Source organism: Apteryx rowi, unplaced genomic scaffold (assembly GCF_003343035.1).
Source record: "Apteryx rowi isolate R43461 unplaced genomic scaffold, aptRow1 scaffold_585, whole genome shotgun sequence".
NCBI classification, from domain to species: domain Eukaryota; kingdom Metazoa; phylum Chordata; class Aves; order Apterygiformes; family Apterygidae; genus Apteryx; species Apteryx rowi.
Window position 1 is genome coordinate 224,144 of NW_020450855.1, and position 15,705 is coordinate 239,848.

The window sequence follows — 15,705 nt, forward strand, 5'->3', positions numbered from 1 at the left end:
TTACTTACTCACCACTCAGATCTGATTTGGAAGACACGTGTGGCAAAGGCTTCAGAACAAGGACTGTTTGTCCATCACCTCTCAGACCACCAAAATGCCAAAGAGACTCATGTTGCCATGCAGCCTATCCAGGCGGGGTTGTTATTCCCAGCAGATCCTTCTGTTGTAAACCTCAGGGATGCAGATGATGAATCTGAAGAGGGTTTTTGTTGGCATGGTGAGCTTTCAGCTAGGTCTGTGAGCTCATCCAACTTGCACATGACTGCGCAAGTGCTGGCGTAAAGGATGGGGTAGGTGGAGCAGTGATCACCCTTTCAGTGGACAGTCTTAGACTGGCTTAAGTCCACTGTGGAGTCCAAGTGCAGAGGCACATCTGCACATGCCTTTTGGGGAACATTTAATGGGTCCAGTCCAAAAACTGAAGCACTATGAAAATGTCAATGACCAGCTGGTTGGAGGATGTCAGTGTCACCTAAAATTATGAGTTAGGTATTAGAAATGACAGATAGATGCTTAATTCCTTTTGAGGATCTGGGTCTCTATGCATAATGTAATTATTTGAATGTCTGAAGTACAGCTTATTTGCTCCTCTTTTAATAAAAAAGGAAATTTAAATGCAAAACTTCTGTTAAGGCACATTAAGCTTTAAGACTTGAATACAATGATCAGCTCATTCAGGCTACACTTTGCACAGCCTCCGTCACTTAGCCAGATGACACATGCATGCTGTTATAGAACTGAGCTCTGCCCTCATTTACACCAGGAACCCTTATTAAATTCAGTTGAATTCATTGAATTTAACAGGATTGCCTGGTGTAATTAATGCTTCTAGGACAAATTTTGTCCTTAGCTTTAATGCACCATATATAGCATTTAGATGTATAACTGGCAGAATATAGGAAATTCAAACAAACACTTGTATATATGTTAAATCCAAACCATAAAGTGCCAAAGTGACATTGACACTATTTCTTGCATTTTATAAACAGTTAACAATTTGCATAAATCCAGCAGTGATAATATGCCTTTGCATTTAAATTTTAATTATTCTGCAAGTCTACCAGGATGTCACTTGTTTAATGGCTCAGTGAGCTTAGAGGTCACCCAGTCCAAGTCTCCTCTACTGGAGTTTTTATCTGAGTAAAAGCTTCTACTAATAAGAACACAGCAAACATACTGAAATGAGTCCTATGTAGTAATACATATGAATTAGAATTTAGAAAAACTTGGAGAACAGGGGATTATGTTTTCAGGGTTTTTTTTAATGGTTACTTGACTCCAACTAGGATCATAAATTTGTACTCCTTGTTGATCTGAACACAGGCTGTCATTTACATGTTAAGTGAATATAAGGCACTGTTAAATCAAAAAAGCATTTTACTTCTAGATTGTATAGTGGCTTCAGCATGCTGGATGATGGTGAATCATGCTATTTTTGCTTAGAATTGGAAAAGACAAATCAGTCTTCCTGAAAGTGTAGACTACAGTTGCAGAGGTGAATATATCAGATGATAACAATCTAATACAACATCTGACCTTAAGCAAAATGCATGGGAATCTCTGTTATATTAATTTACACATCATTGTAAAATGCTCTCAGGGTCTTCCAGCACAGTGATGGTAGTTACATACCAGGACCTCTCTCTATTCATAAGACATCCCAAACACAAGAAAAGTGATCTGTGTTGGAGAAAACATAATACTAAAATTAATTATAATGAGTACAATGAATAATTTGACATATTGCATCAGATCAAGAGTTGTGACAAACTAAAAACTGCAGATTTCAACTGAAATATGACAACTAAAAGAAATTGAGAATTTGTCCAATTACTGTTACACCTCATCTCAAGTTACAGCAATATTTTATTAAAATAAGTATAAAAGTTCATAAACAGTAACATAAATTACTAAAAGTAACTACTTTTATTTCACTATATTTAAATACTCATTAAAGATATGCATGAGTTGTTTAAATCCACTTGAAGCAGGTGGTGCTGAATCTTTCATTTTTTGAGTTTAGCAGTGGTATCTGAGGACAAGTTACTCATATGCTTATTTTTCTTGCACAAGTTTAATTCAGATTCAGCTATGGAATCTGGAGGCCAAGCCACAGAAATACCGATTTAATTTTTTTCAGTTGATCGGTGCGTACCTATCCATTGTTTCAGTATACAAGTATAATATGTAAAACATACATATACTGTAGGAATGGAACAAATTCTGTCTCTGTATAAGAGAAGCTATAGGCTTAAGACTTTCATAACAATTGGCAATTTTTAGGCACCCTCGATTTTTTGCGTGTCCAGCTTGCAGCAGTTTTCAAACAATCTCATTTTTTGAGAACAACCATTTGGACCCTGTATAGTATCTCTAATGAGTTATTAGTTACTTAAAAATACAGGTGAAGGTGTTTACAGATGGTGAGAACAAATTGATTGGTGTGGTATAAATATGTAACCCAAAGRGGTGTTTACCATTACAGAACTGTCCCAAGGCTGTGATTTATGACAAGCTACTCCAATTGCTAAACTTTAATCTCAGAACGATCAGAAAAGGACAAATAGACATATACGTTATATTCACACACAATGATAGGGAATATCTGGATTGATTCTTTACAATACAGATGAAGGAAGAAATGGTAGTAGAGATGTGAAATATCCTGATACCACAGAAGTATTGTGATTCTAAAATTCTGTGGTTCCAAAGAATGCCAAAATCACAATATTCTGATACTGTTCTAGCAATGACAGTTGCCTTGTGCTCCGTGTCACCCCATTTGCTTTCACTGTGTGTGACCCAGCCCTTACACACCTCTACCTCAGTGTCTCCATCCTCTTCCCTGGGCAATACTCTATGCCTGGTGTCTTCACTTAGGTAGTGGGAAAAGAGGGGGCCTGGGCTGCAATGGATCGTGTTTCCTTTCTTCCTGCCTGGCAACGCTCCCTTCTCTAGAGAGCAACTGCCACAAGGGAGCAGCAACGTGTCTGCACCAACAGGAATCCACAGGCCCTGGGACAGGCATGAGGAAGATGGCTGTAGTATAGGAGGTAAAATATACATGTGCGTGTGTATGAAAGTGAGGGGGTTCCTAGCACAATCTGTGCTGCATCTGCCACCATAGTGGGAAATATATCTTGGCCTGGTGACATCAGACTGGCTAGAGAGCAGGAAAGAAGAAAAAAGTAATGAAGAAAGAAAGGATTAGTTCAGGAATAGAGAGAAATCCTCCATTCCTACCCTCAGCTTTTCAGAACCCAAATGCTTTAATCCCAAAGATTTAATGGTATCACAGTACCAAAAAAGTACTGGGATACCCTTTAGCGTCATTCAGATGATACAGTCCCTCACAGTATGGTGGCTATCTAGCAATTTCACTTGAGAGCAGAGGATGTTAAATACTAGATTAATTCTTGCCACTCTCTCCCTGTAATAGCTGAGTATACAAAGGTACTATACTTAATATTTTGATGAGGGTAAATGAGACAGACACAATAAAAGCAGCTGAAGATATGTGCATTCAGAACTTTATTTCTCTAATACACATACTGATAGCCTGTCAATGTCTTTTAGCTATCTGATGAAATTAGCTCATGTCTTTTACTCACAAATTACTGAAAGATTATAGCAATCATCAAGACAAAGCAGGTCAAACGCAGTTTTTCCTTTAAAAAGAATGAGAGTAATTGACTGTGTATACTGTAATGAGGCATAACCATAAAGAGTCATAGACCTGCAGGGATGAAGCTGGCTACAGGTCAGCACAAAATCTTCAACATGGTAGTCAGGGCTGCTAGAGACAACATAGCTTCTGTAGTAATGCCACCAAATATTCATAACTGAAGAGATTTTATTTCACATTTACACATTAGCAAGAGTATATACAATTTAAAAAATGAGCTTTGCTGGAAAAAAATAGTTGGAAATGATCTATCCTAACTTGAGACACTGAGTATTAAAGCTATCACCCTCTTTGAGAGCTACAGCCTCTAAAAGGGCCTGCTTCTTCTGCATGCTGCGAGATGACTCCAATTCATACATAGTTGTCAAGTTGAAAAGAACACTCTCATGTAGGTAGTGTTTAGGGTCCTGCTGAACCATTCCTTCCAACTGCCGGAGGGAATCCTTCAATTTTCCCAGATAAAGAAGACAAACAGCAGCATTGTTATTAGCCTAGAGAAAAATATRTTGTAAATATATAACTATAACTATATATATTTATATATGTATTTAGAAGTGGTGAGAGAGAAAAAAAAGAGAAGTATAGCATCTGGAGTAAAAGCAAATTTACTGTGTGCATAGAATTACTTTTTTTGTCTGTGCAAGTAACTAAAATATATTATCAATCTTATATTCTAGTCCTTTTCTTTTTGTTATTTTCAAGATGTGTCCTGTGCCAAAAGGACTTCTAACAGCTGAAATTCTAAAAGATAAAAGAATTTAAAACATAATATAAATAGTGCAGGACATTACTCAGTTAATTTTAAAAGTCAATTGAAAAAGATGGCACAAATTACATGAGCCTCTGAATGCTGTCATTTTCCTAGTTTTTTAAATGACTTCACTATATCTTCAAAAGTCTTTTTCTCTCTAGTTTATCTATATAAGATCCACGTAAACAACAGGCAGAAATTATCTTGCCATGAGGGCATCTGCAACTGTCTGCAAGTAAATTCAGCAGATAGGGCAGTCTAAATAAATGCTAAATGATCAAGTCCCGTTAAATTTCCTCACCACACAACGGGTTTTATGAGTTACCAGAAGATTTCAACAGTACAAAGCCATATAACATGTTTAGCAGTAGCAACTTTCACACTTTCTGAAAGCTGTAGACAAAGGAAGAATACAGCCCTTTTTTTCTCCCCGTCTCTTCAGGAAACCTTACCAGATCTCCCACAATTTACAACACATGCTATTCCACAGCCTGCAAGATGATGCGAGCCATGTACTTGCTAAACTCAGTCCCCACAGGCCCCTTGACCCAGGCTGCTGGGGGTAAGCTGTGTCAGTTCTTAGGAACACTCTTGTATGACTATGCACTGAAAGCTGCCAAATGTACAAATAACAAAAGTAAAAGAAGCAAACAGTTCTTCTTTGATCTCCTCTTGTGATGGGAATCCAAGGTTCTGATGTTAAAACAACATGTTAAAAATGTTGACAGTATCCCTTCAATGCTATATGAATTCTAGTTAATCCTATATACATTAGCAGCTGCCATTTCCTTTTCTGACACGTATGTCTACACTAAAAACAGTGAATGCACAAAAAAGTGCTTTTGCAAAGATTCCATAAAATCATAATGCATTGGACTATCTACATGCATATCTAAGTATTCATTCCCTTCATATAAACTGGTTCTTCATTTCCCATCTTTGTATCTTATCTTTATGTATACTAAAAACTCTCTGGCACATAGACATCATCTAATTTTTCCAAAAAGCTCTGAGCACACTCTGGTTACTAATTAAATCCATGAATGAGGCATTACAAGAATAATTTAGGTGTTCATTATAAATGTAGCAATTTGGAGATTTACCACAGCATTTGATGAGTCAATCCTTAAAATTTCTGTGAAGAATTGATGAGCTTCCGCAAAATTATTCTGACCAAGGTGGAGAAATGCTCTAGAAAGTAAGTGACATACAAATGAATTACCCTGAAAAACCCAAGGTGATAATATATTTAAAAAAGAATGGACACCATTTTTTATTTTTCCTATTATAGATGTGCAAGTTTCTGACATTTGCTCTTCACGGTGTAATCTTTAGCCAGCAAGGAGACACTGATTTACAGACAAATGGAGTGACACCTTGCATCATTTGGCTATTATATATTCTGCCTACCAAAGCAATAGTCTCCATTGTGTTTTTATTAATTAAAATGCAGTTACTCTCTTTCTGGACTTATTTCTCTTTATGAAATTAGCCATGCTATATCATTTTCAGAGTACTTTGGAATAGTATTTTCTAAATATATTAAGCCAATGTGCTAAACATTACAAACTGAGCTGCCCGTCATGCAGCTCAATTTACTACCATATATGCTAGCATTCTTTGAAACTAACAGGCAGCAGCTTTACTAGCAGATCTGGTTGTAGGATAAGGGCCCAAAATAGCTTCTCCTCTCCTAAGAGTTATTTATGCAAATGTGTATTGAAAAAGCAGAGTGAAGATATGCAATGCCTGGAAGAATGAGAAAAAGCTTTGTAAAATCAACTGAAGGATCACAATTTCAATCCAGGATAATGTGATTGTATCAAGTAATACAGATCTCCTGGGTCTACATGCCATTCAGTCTCACTTATGATAGATGTAGTTACACAAAAGAGAGAAAAGAGAACAGAATTGTCTCAAGGGTAGTTTAATGCTCACAACACATACTTTGCAAAACTATAATTTAAAGTTTCATTTAGCTATTAAATTATCTACCTGTTCATTAAAACCATAATTTGGCTCTGCAGTCCATCCAATTTGTGAGTCACTTTCTCAACATCTTGAAAATATTTTTCTGCAGTTTTTATGTCTCCGATCTAAACAGTAAAATCATAAAGTTACCACAATAAGAACAAAAGAGATGCATCCTGATTAAAGCTTTTACAAAGGATAAGAACATGAAAACATATCCAAGTGTCATTATCTGGTACAAATGTTACTGGGTAACGTCTGTTATCAAGCAAGATACTTGAAAAGCCGTATTAAGATCATGAAAAAGAACACCAAAAGCAGGTACAGTTTTATCTAAGGCAGTGTTTCTCAGCTGTAGTGTGTGGAGCATTTATGCACCGTATAGCAGTAGTGTCCCACCTCCTCATTTCTGTCTGCTGACCAGGGTCTTTTGTTGCAACTATCTCCAGAGTTTGCAAAACTAGCTGAAAATGAGCAGAGAGGGCAGAACTACTTCCAGTAAGACTGGGTGTTACTATACAGCAAGTGAAGACAGACACTCGCTGCTCACCAGCAGAAGCTGTCAGTAGGCAGGAAAACTGGAATCCAATAGCCTGGCAGCTAGTATAGGCCAAATCCTCAGCCAAACAAACAGCCCATTAGTCAAAGCCAGAGACCACAGGGTGACTTCAGTGTCATCACTGCTTTGGAGAGAAACATGTCAGAAAACAGCCCCATGCAGTGGGTCAGTGAGGGTATCGGGCAGAGTCCATTTGCAGACTGAAAAATGCTGGCTAGGGGATCATGTAGGCTGAAGGAATAAGGGATTTGAAAGCTTGCAGAAAGAGGAATGGATTTTATGGAGGTCAAGGCAGGGAATGGGAAGGAAAGGACATTCCTGGAAGGGAAGGAATATTTCAACTAAGCGTATGTCACATACATTGCTATCTGATACAAAAAAGACATTTTCTTTGAAGAAGTCCCCTTTGGTAAATAAGTTAGCAATATATGTTTCAAAGGAGGATGCACTTATTTTTTGGTAAGGTTTCACAGTGGTGTCTGATTTTAGGCTGGAGAGATGGAAGCAGAAGAAAATTTACTACTGGGAAAAATAAATCTATCAGAAGGAGAGAAATTAAACTAATTTAGGGGCATAAAACATGGAAACCAGGCAATTCTCAGCTTGGGGAGCCTCAGGAGACCCTCAGGAGATTACCTTTTTGTTCAAAACAGGACCAACATTACCAAAACTGTTTGTGACAAATGTGTTGAACTCTCCTTAAATCCCTCACATGGTGACTATTATACAACCTCTCTAGGAAACTTATTCCAGAATTCAGAAATCTTAAAGACCATTAGCATTAGAAAATTTATTTGAAGTCTACCCTGCTGCAGTATTTATCCCAGCATTTTGTCCTATCCATAGTGGACAGGGAAAATAGCACGATTTCTCTTTTTTAACAGTCTTTTACATACTTCAAGATTCTTATTGTACTTTCTTTCCTATCTTGCCTTTTGGAGAAGGAAAAACAAATTGTAAGCAAATTAATTGTCACTCTTTTCTCATAGGTAATGCTTTCTAGCCCCTCTGGTCATTCTTGCTGTTCTTCTCTGTTCTTCACATCTTCCCTGAGTGCCCAGAAGTGGTCACAGTACTCCAGCTGAGCTCTCACCAGCAGTGAGGAGAGTAGCATTACTTTATATTTTACATCTAAATATGAAGTTTGCTTTTATGCCACAGTATTTTAAGAAAGTCTGGTTTGTTTACCAATATGTAGTTTGCTTACCCTTACGCTAATCCTTTTCTGCAGAACGCTGCCTAGTCAGTTGTTTCTCATTTTGTATTTGCGTATTATTACTAACCTTTAGTAGTATTTTGCCTTTGTTCTTTGAATCGCAGCCAATTTACCATTTCAGTTTCCCAACTTTTCAAGATTGTTTTACATTCTAGTCTTGCCCTTCATAGCATCTGTGCTTCTAACCATGAGAATAATCAGTTTCTAAAGCAAACTCCCAGTTTGCTCCACTGGGAGCTTGGAGAATCCAGATTTAATAGGTTTTAAGACTAACAAACCATATTTGGGATCATGAAGAGTTCTCATTTCTTAGTAGCATCCTGTACCTTCTAAGCAAACATGCCAGACTATAGTGATAGCCATTTTTCCCACTAAACAGAGGAGAAACTGTTAATACTTTTATACTCTTTATACTTTTATTTTATCCACAGAATATTTAAAAGACTGAGTTGGCTTAAATTAGTTATTAGATTAGTTATTAAATATTAAAAAATTGAAGTGGTCTTTGCCACTTAATTTTATTTAACTTAGTTCAGAAAAGGTGAATAGCACATCAAATTAATAATGAAAATTCCTCTCTTACCCTCAAATAATATCCTCTATTAATAAGCCTCCAATATACTCTGCACTTAAATTAAGTTAGTTGTTAGTCTGGAATCTAAGATTATTTTTCTGAAGTACTCCTAGGATTTATTTATTGTTTTTAACTCTGTTTTCCTGCAACCTATTTCAGAAAGTAAGGTCAGATACCTTTTCACTTTTTAAGTTCTTTAATGTAGTTATTTAAATAGCAATTTTGGAGAGGTCAGTTGGTGAGCAGAGTCTATTAGCAACATGCCATAAAATACTAGAGACTAAAATGTCTTCACTGTTTCCGTTTCATGTGAATTTCTATTTTGTTACTCAGGTAGTTGCTGACAGAATTATAGTGCTTCTCAAAATATCACTGTGATAGGCTCTGTTTTTTATGCATTCTTCATTTCTCTCATCCCCAATTCCCATTTGTATTAAGACAACAGCTAAAGGCCTTACATCAGATCTTTATGCTACACCACACGTGAAGATAAAGAAGACATGGTCTCCCAAACTGGTAAGTTCAATTAAATAGAAAAAAAATCACATACAAACTAAGGATTTATATGTTGAAGAAAGTTATCTTTATTTTCCACCTAGCTCCTCAGCTTACACTTGATTCTTCACATTGCTTTGTTTCGTATGTGTGAGGCCATTTTTCAGACAGTATCTGTGACTGATAAATAGATAAAACCTGGCTCACTTGTGCATCTACTGGGTGATGTTCAAAGTTAACAGAACAGTCTGAGGTTATTTGGGAATCACTGCCTGTTTCTGAGAAGCTGTGACATTTTGAGTACCAGAAAATTGTGTTCACATTTTACCTGCAAGAGGTTCGTTTTTTTCACACAGAGTTCGCCTGGTCAGTGGTGCAGATGCTACACAGTGATCTAAACAAAATGATGATGCCCAGGCCTGCAACCCATTTCCGTTCCTTTGATTTCAAGTTTAAAAGTCCCTCTTAGCTTTGTTTACCTGCACACTGATCATCTCTCTTCAACATATCAAAATCTTGCATCTGTTGGCACCAGTATCTTCCAGGCAGAACTGCAGATTTTGTGACCAAAAAGACATCCTGCCAAACAATATTTTTCCCTAAATGGGCTAGGCTAAATGACAACATTTTGGATTTAGAAGCGATGCTTTTTATTAACTACTATCTAGAATCACATAATAATGCCAGTGGCTCTCATACTCCCTTCTGCTATGTCCAGGTTTCACAGTTAAACCACTACAGACTTGAGAGTGTGACACGGGAGGGCACTCTTGAGTAAGGCAGTACCAAGTAACACACCTAGTCTCTCTTCCCATTAAGACCAGAACTATTAATAACTTGTATTTCAAACAGTATTACACATATTTACAGTGCCATTATTTAATATGGATAATTACAAGCTGCCTATTTAGGTAATAACTAATGTACATGACACTTCTCAATATTAAAAAATTTCTCTATAACGATGGAGATCCACTTTAAATCAGAGACTTTTAAACACAAACACATTTCTATCAAATGGTGAAAACATATTGCTGCTAAGAACTGAAAATCCAGAACTGAATTTGAATGACACATTCTATGATTGTAAGCAAACAATATTATTCATGATTTAATTATGTATCAAGAGTAAATTATTCCATTTCAATGCAATTTTATAACCTTAATGCCACAAACTAGATTGTTTGTAAATACTATTGACAATTCAAAATTAAATTTATGATAGATAAAAAATTAAAAGTTTGAAACATTAGTATTAGAAAATATGAAAGAGCTGCTAAGAACTTGAGATACTCAAAATTAAAACCATCAGATATCAATTGTTTAGACACACCATTTTCTGATAAACAAAAAAGTCTTACTGCACTTATCTCTTATTATACTTAGTATGATAAGTAAATAGCTACATGCAAAGTTATTATACACATGCAGTGCTGCTGTCTTCTTTTAATGTGCTCTCTTTGGTGATATAACTAGGATAAAAGAAGGAAACTCTCAGATTGTTTTATATTCATTTGGCAGTGATAGAGTATGGCCAAGAGCTGCAGTCTGAAGCAGTGGGAAATGCAATTTTCAGTGAAATTCTGGCTCACTGAAGTCAATGGGAGTTTTACCATTAATTTTAAGGAGAGCAGAATTTTGCCTTTTGATTCAGCTATTAGCATAATTTTCTACAGCATTTTCTTCGTTCACTAATGTAAATGCATGCAATTTTAATACTATAAAAGTTTGTATTTCCTAGCATAATCTGATAATCTCATAGTGAAAGTTTTTTCTTTTTTACCACTGCCTCTATAATTTGATACATGCCTTATAAAAATAACTATACTTTTAGATGCAACAATTACTCACCACATAGTTGTCAGCAGCAATATTACCTAGCAGATTTAGAATAAAATACATACCTGCAGGAAAATCCTTCCAATTCCACTCAACAGCTGAGGTTCTTGCTGTGGATAATATTTGATGACGGTGTGATAAGCATCTACAGCAAGTACATAGTCCTAAGGGGTGAAAAGCATGTGACCAGATATTTAAGCTCAGCATTCTTTATCCTTTATGTATGTGTGTGTATCTATCTATCTATCTATATATGTGTGTGTGTGTCTTTCTCTCTCTCTCTCTATAATTTTGAGACATATTCAAACAGAATTAAAATAATTGCAACTTATCAATGGGATAGAATTTCCACCTATTGCTGTAGGCACTAGTTGCAGACCATTCTGGCCTCTTTTCAGTTATATTGGAACTGTACAGCACAGCTCTTCCTTTAAGTTCCTTTTTTTGCAGTTGGATCATATTCTGTTTGTAGCTAAATGCCAAGAGAAAGAATCTGAACATATTCTCTTCAGCTTGGATTATGATTTAGGGTGAGAGCCAAAAGCCCTCTGTGTAACTCAGGTGCACATACTTGAGAAGTGCTGTATGGTTCAAATACGTCAATAACTTCYGCAGTTTAACAAATTACTATGTCAAAGTAACTATGAGACTGTTTGTGCACATGGTCTTAACTTGTGAAAAAGACAAGGTAATGTGACAGAAGCTACGATTTTATGCATGTTTTAAGGTGACATAAACTAGCACAACGGACAAAGGAAACAAGTCCTGTTCCATCCCTCCACCCAAATCCTTGCTCCCTTCTCCAATCTCATGCAAAAGCAAAATGTGCAGTTAATCTGCCTGGAAAATTGATCTGGGCTAAAAATAACTGAAGATTGGGCTGTTTTTTAACTCCAGGAAGCTCTGCAAGTGGCCACTCATTCACCTGCACAAAGAACATGGCAGCGTGCTGGCCAGTGGAGCAGTGGCAGCTCAGACGCAGATCTGCTTAAGATCCAGTGCAAATGCACCTGCCACATGATGACCAGTGAAAGAGGATTAAACTAACATGTATTCACATCTACCACAGGACATAAGTGCACATGTGACAAGGTACTGCAGGCCAGCTGATTCACAGTAACTCATTAAACTGCAGTAATTTAATTATGTAGCTGTGCAGTAACTAACTTTCAGAGCATGTTCACATGGGCTTTTGCAGGCATACATGAGAAAGCCTGCATATGCTCTGAGCTGACTGGAAGACATGTAGTAGCTACAATCACATGGCAAAGGGTTGCACTAGCCACAGCTATAGCTTCTTTGATCAGTTCAGAGCACAGGCAGAGAAAGCCTGCATCTGCTTATAAAAAAGCAGACATATGCAAAGACAAAAGACTTCTGTGCTGTAGTAATTTGGTGCTTCCTGATAATTCTGTCCTTCAACTTAATAAAAGAATTTGTGGTGGGTATTCAGATGCAAAAGATATCAAAGACTAATCTTTCAAAACTGTGCCTGGACACCTTGGGACACTCTCTACCCTACCATTTTTTTGGTAAAATTATAGCACTCATTAAATTTGTCTCTAATGTGACCACAACTACTGCAAAAGGCACTTTTCCTCATCTCCTCCTTAGCCTAGGGAGGCAATCTGCCCCAGGTCTAATAGTGTTTTTTCCTGAGTCTGTGCTTAAAATGACTGAGCCCCACTTGACCCCTGAACCAGGTCACCACTTGGAACATATTAATTTTGTCACATACACATAAAAATCAAGAGATTTCTTTGGAGTCTGATCTGTATATGAGAGAAATTACATGGCCTATGATGGAAGGGACTGGATTAAACAACCTAGGAGGTCCCTTACAGCTCCATATTATTTTGCAAACAACTTGCATATTGTGTATATAATGATTAATTTCTAACAGTTAATAATTAACATTTGGAGCTTATTCCAATTATTGTGTGCCATACTATGCCCATACTTCTTATTATGAGTGCCAAGGGTTCAGAAACAACAACTCACATACACAAAAACATGTTTCTGTTTAAATTCTGATTCATTTAGAATTCAGAAATCAAAGGTGATGAAACTTATCATACTACGAAAATTTCTCATAAATTTATGACTTAGGGTGATTTTAAGGCCACTGAAATAGCTCTCACTACAGGACTTTATTGATTATGGAGACCCACTGTGCTAGGTACTATATAAAAAAAAAAAAAGCACACAAAAAGAGACAGTAACAAAGTATCATGGTGACGACTGTGGAATTAGAATAGGGACCCTGTGAATTGGTTCCTTACAGGGACCACCAAGCTTGTATTAACCACCAATCCCTGCAAGAGAAAGTGTTATTTAAAAAGACTTAGGGATTTTCTATGACTGTGAATTTTATCCCTTTAAGAATAAGATGTGCTTATTGGTGAAACAGTTTTATGATGTTAATTTCTAGCTTTTGTGCTCAGTGTCTTACATTCTCTGGTCTAAAGCAGTCCCTTACCCAATGCTCAGTCTCAATACACTCTAGGGCTTGGTCTACACAACGAAGATGTGTAGCATAACTATGATGGTTAGGGGTGCTAAGGTCACATCCCCCAAACTGCCATAGAAACAATTCCCCAGAGACCATGCAGTTATGCTAGCAGAGAGGTACTTTTGTCAGCTTACTTTATATTGCTTGAACATGAATTGACTGAAGAAATGTCTTGGCCAGAACAGGCTGCACGAGGGGGCACTGTTTGCACAATTATAACAGCACAGGCTCCGCAGTGTAGGTAAGAGCCAACCTGGGTAGGCATAAGCAGTCCAAATAATGTCTTGGGAGCGCAGGCTGCAGGGGCTTCATGGACTTGGCCTAGTCAGGCAAACAAGCCCTTCTCCCCTCTTGCATTCCCTACCAAGTTACCATACATCACCATATATATATTAAAACTAGGAGTAGGCAAAGATTCACACCTCCTAACATGCAAGAGCAGAGGTGAAGCATTAAGAGTCTGTGCACTGTATTTGTGGATCGGGAAACATGTAGCACCCTGTTTCTGTGCAATGACACAGCACACAGCATCTGTGCTTACTCTACATCATGCCCTGCAGTACCTATCACAGGACTGGAACCCGTTTCTTCCAGGAGATGACAAGAGACTAAGTTGTATAAATCTAAAGCCACCCCTGAGCTTAGGCAAGGCTGGCCCAATGCTGCTATATACCGGTCTAGGAAGGAGTGCTCCATTAAACTAACACAGATAAGTATGAAATGGTAAAACATTAACACAATAATCCAGACTCACTTCTAAATACAATCTCATTTTGTAGTCACTCCAGGATCCTATACTGAGTTTTGTATGCCTATACTCTTCCCTCCAACAGATTTTAAGCTGGCAACTTTCACACTCCCCAGCATGTGTATCTTCCAAAGCAGCTGCAGGAACAAGGCTGGATAAGGGGCAAGGAAGTGTGGTGTTAGCCTTTTGTGCTCCACATAAAATACAACACACATTGCCAATAGACTATGTAAAGTATTATGACAACACCAAGAATGCTGGAAATTTACAGTCTTGGTTTCAGTTACTGATTTTGAAGCTCGACTGTATTCTAATGGTTCAGAAACAACACCTAAATTAAACCCTTTTTCACTTTAGTCTGTCCAAGGGAACTGAAGTTGGGACATGATGCATAAAATCAAAGATAATAATAAAAATTTAACAAATTAACAGAACCATCTCTCCTATCATGGAAGCAGATTTCTAAAGTATCCTACATACTGCTAGGTGACACAGAACTACACTATCCTATAGCGTGTTATAAAAGCACAATTTGACGATTCCTTCTGAAGCAACATATTGTAAAGTAGATGCCACTTGGTCTTATTTACTAAAGACTTGGGTTTCATTCCCAGCTTTGCTAATGTGACATGATATAAGCATAACTGTCTATGACAAAGATAAAGGAGATACCTCCCAGAGGAATGAAGTCTCACGGGTTGTGAGGAGTATAGAAATATTAGGTACTGCCAGGAAAAGAACAGTGACTACAACTTGTGATCTTAAGGCTTAAAGGTGGCATTGATGTATTGTCATAGTCTTTACTTTCTAAAAAATGTGAGTCTTCAGATTTTCACACCTTCATGAGAAATCCCAAAAGAAGGGATAAGATTACACATTCAGGATATAAATGAGAGTTTGCTTATTGTTTTATAATTAAATACTGCTTTATTCGCTTATTGTTTTATAATTAAATACTGCTTTAATTCTGAGAAATTAGGAACTAACATTAAATAGTCACATCCAAAACAGTTCTAGTAAGCAAATGGATCTACTAGCGCAAGAAGGGCAAGCAGGATTTGCTTTTCTTTGATGCACTGTAGTGTGACTGTATTTCCCATAATGGTCCCTGCATTACACATTTTTGTGGGTTTATTTTCTCCTCACCTTAAATAATTAAAATATGACTTATGACACAGTTAGAAATAAGCATAAATGATTGTAACGAGTGGAATGCTGAGAGGAGGTTTTCAAAACAGACTAAAAATCAGCTTTGGTTAAACAAACTGTATTGTTCATAAAGATTATATTTTGGGAAGGGAGTACAGGTATAACTTAGTCTTCCTCACTATTTAGCACACTTGTGGAAGGGTTAC

General features: G+C 37.1%; 2 protein-coding genes across 15 annotated transcripts in view; one reads left to right on the forward strand and one right to left on the reverse strand.

Moving 5' to 3' along the window:
- Nucleotides 1-15,705, forward strand: part of ADI1 (acireductone dioxygenase 1) — a 54,071-nt gene that overhangs the window by 13,308 nt on the left and 25,058 nt on the right. For all 7 annotated transcript variants that reach the window (XR_003256144.1, XM_026082614.1, XM_026082615.1 and 4 more), the window contains exon 4: nt 9,195-9,272. Coding sequence is in view for 6 of the 7 variants with exons in the window: in XM_026082614.1 (XP_025938399.1) it covers nt 9,195-9,272 (78 nt within the window). In the remaining variant the exon portion in view is untranslated. The remainder of the gene's footprint in view (nt 1-9,194; nt 9,273-15,705) is intronic.
- TRAPPC12 (trafficking protein particle complex 12) overlaps nt 3,509-15,705 on the reverse strand; it is a 63,714-nt gene continuing 51,517 nt past the window's right edge. The window contains exons 8-11 of one of the 8 annotated variants that reach the window (XM_026082608.1): nt 11,156-11,254; nt 6,432-6,532; nt 5,540-5,627; nt 3,509-4,128 (exon numbers count right to left, since the gene is read on the reverse strand). In XM_026082608.1, the coding sequence (XP_025938393.1) occupies nt 3,934-4,128; nt 5,540-5,627; nt 6,432-6,532; nt 11,156-11,254 (483 nt within the window). In that variant the 3' untranslated portion in view covers nt 3,509-3,933. The other 7 variants (XM_026082607.1, XM_026082609.1, XR_003256142.1 and 4 more) reach the window with 7 other exon arrangements.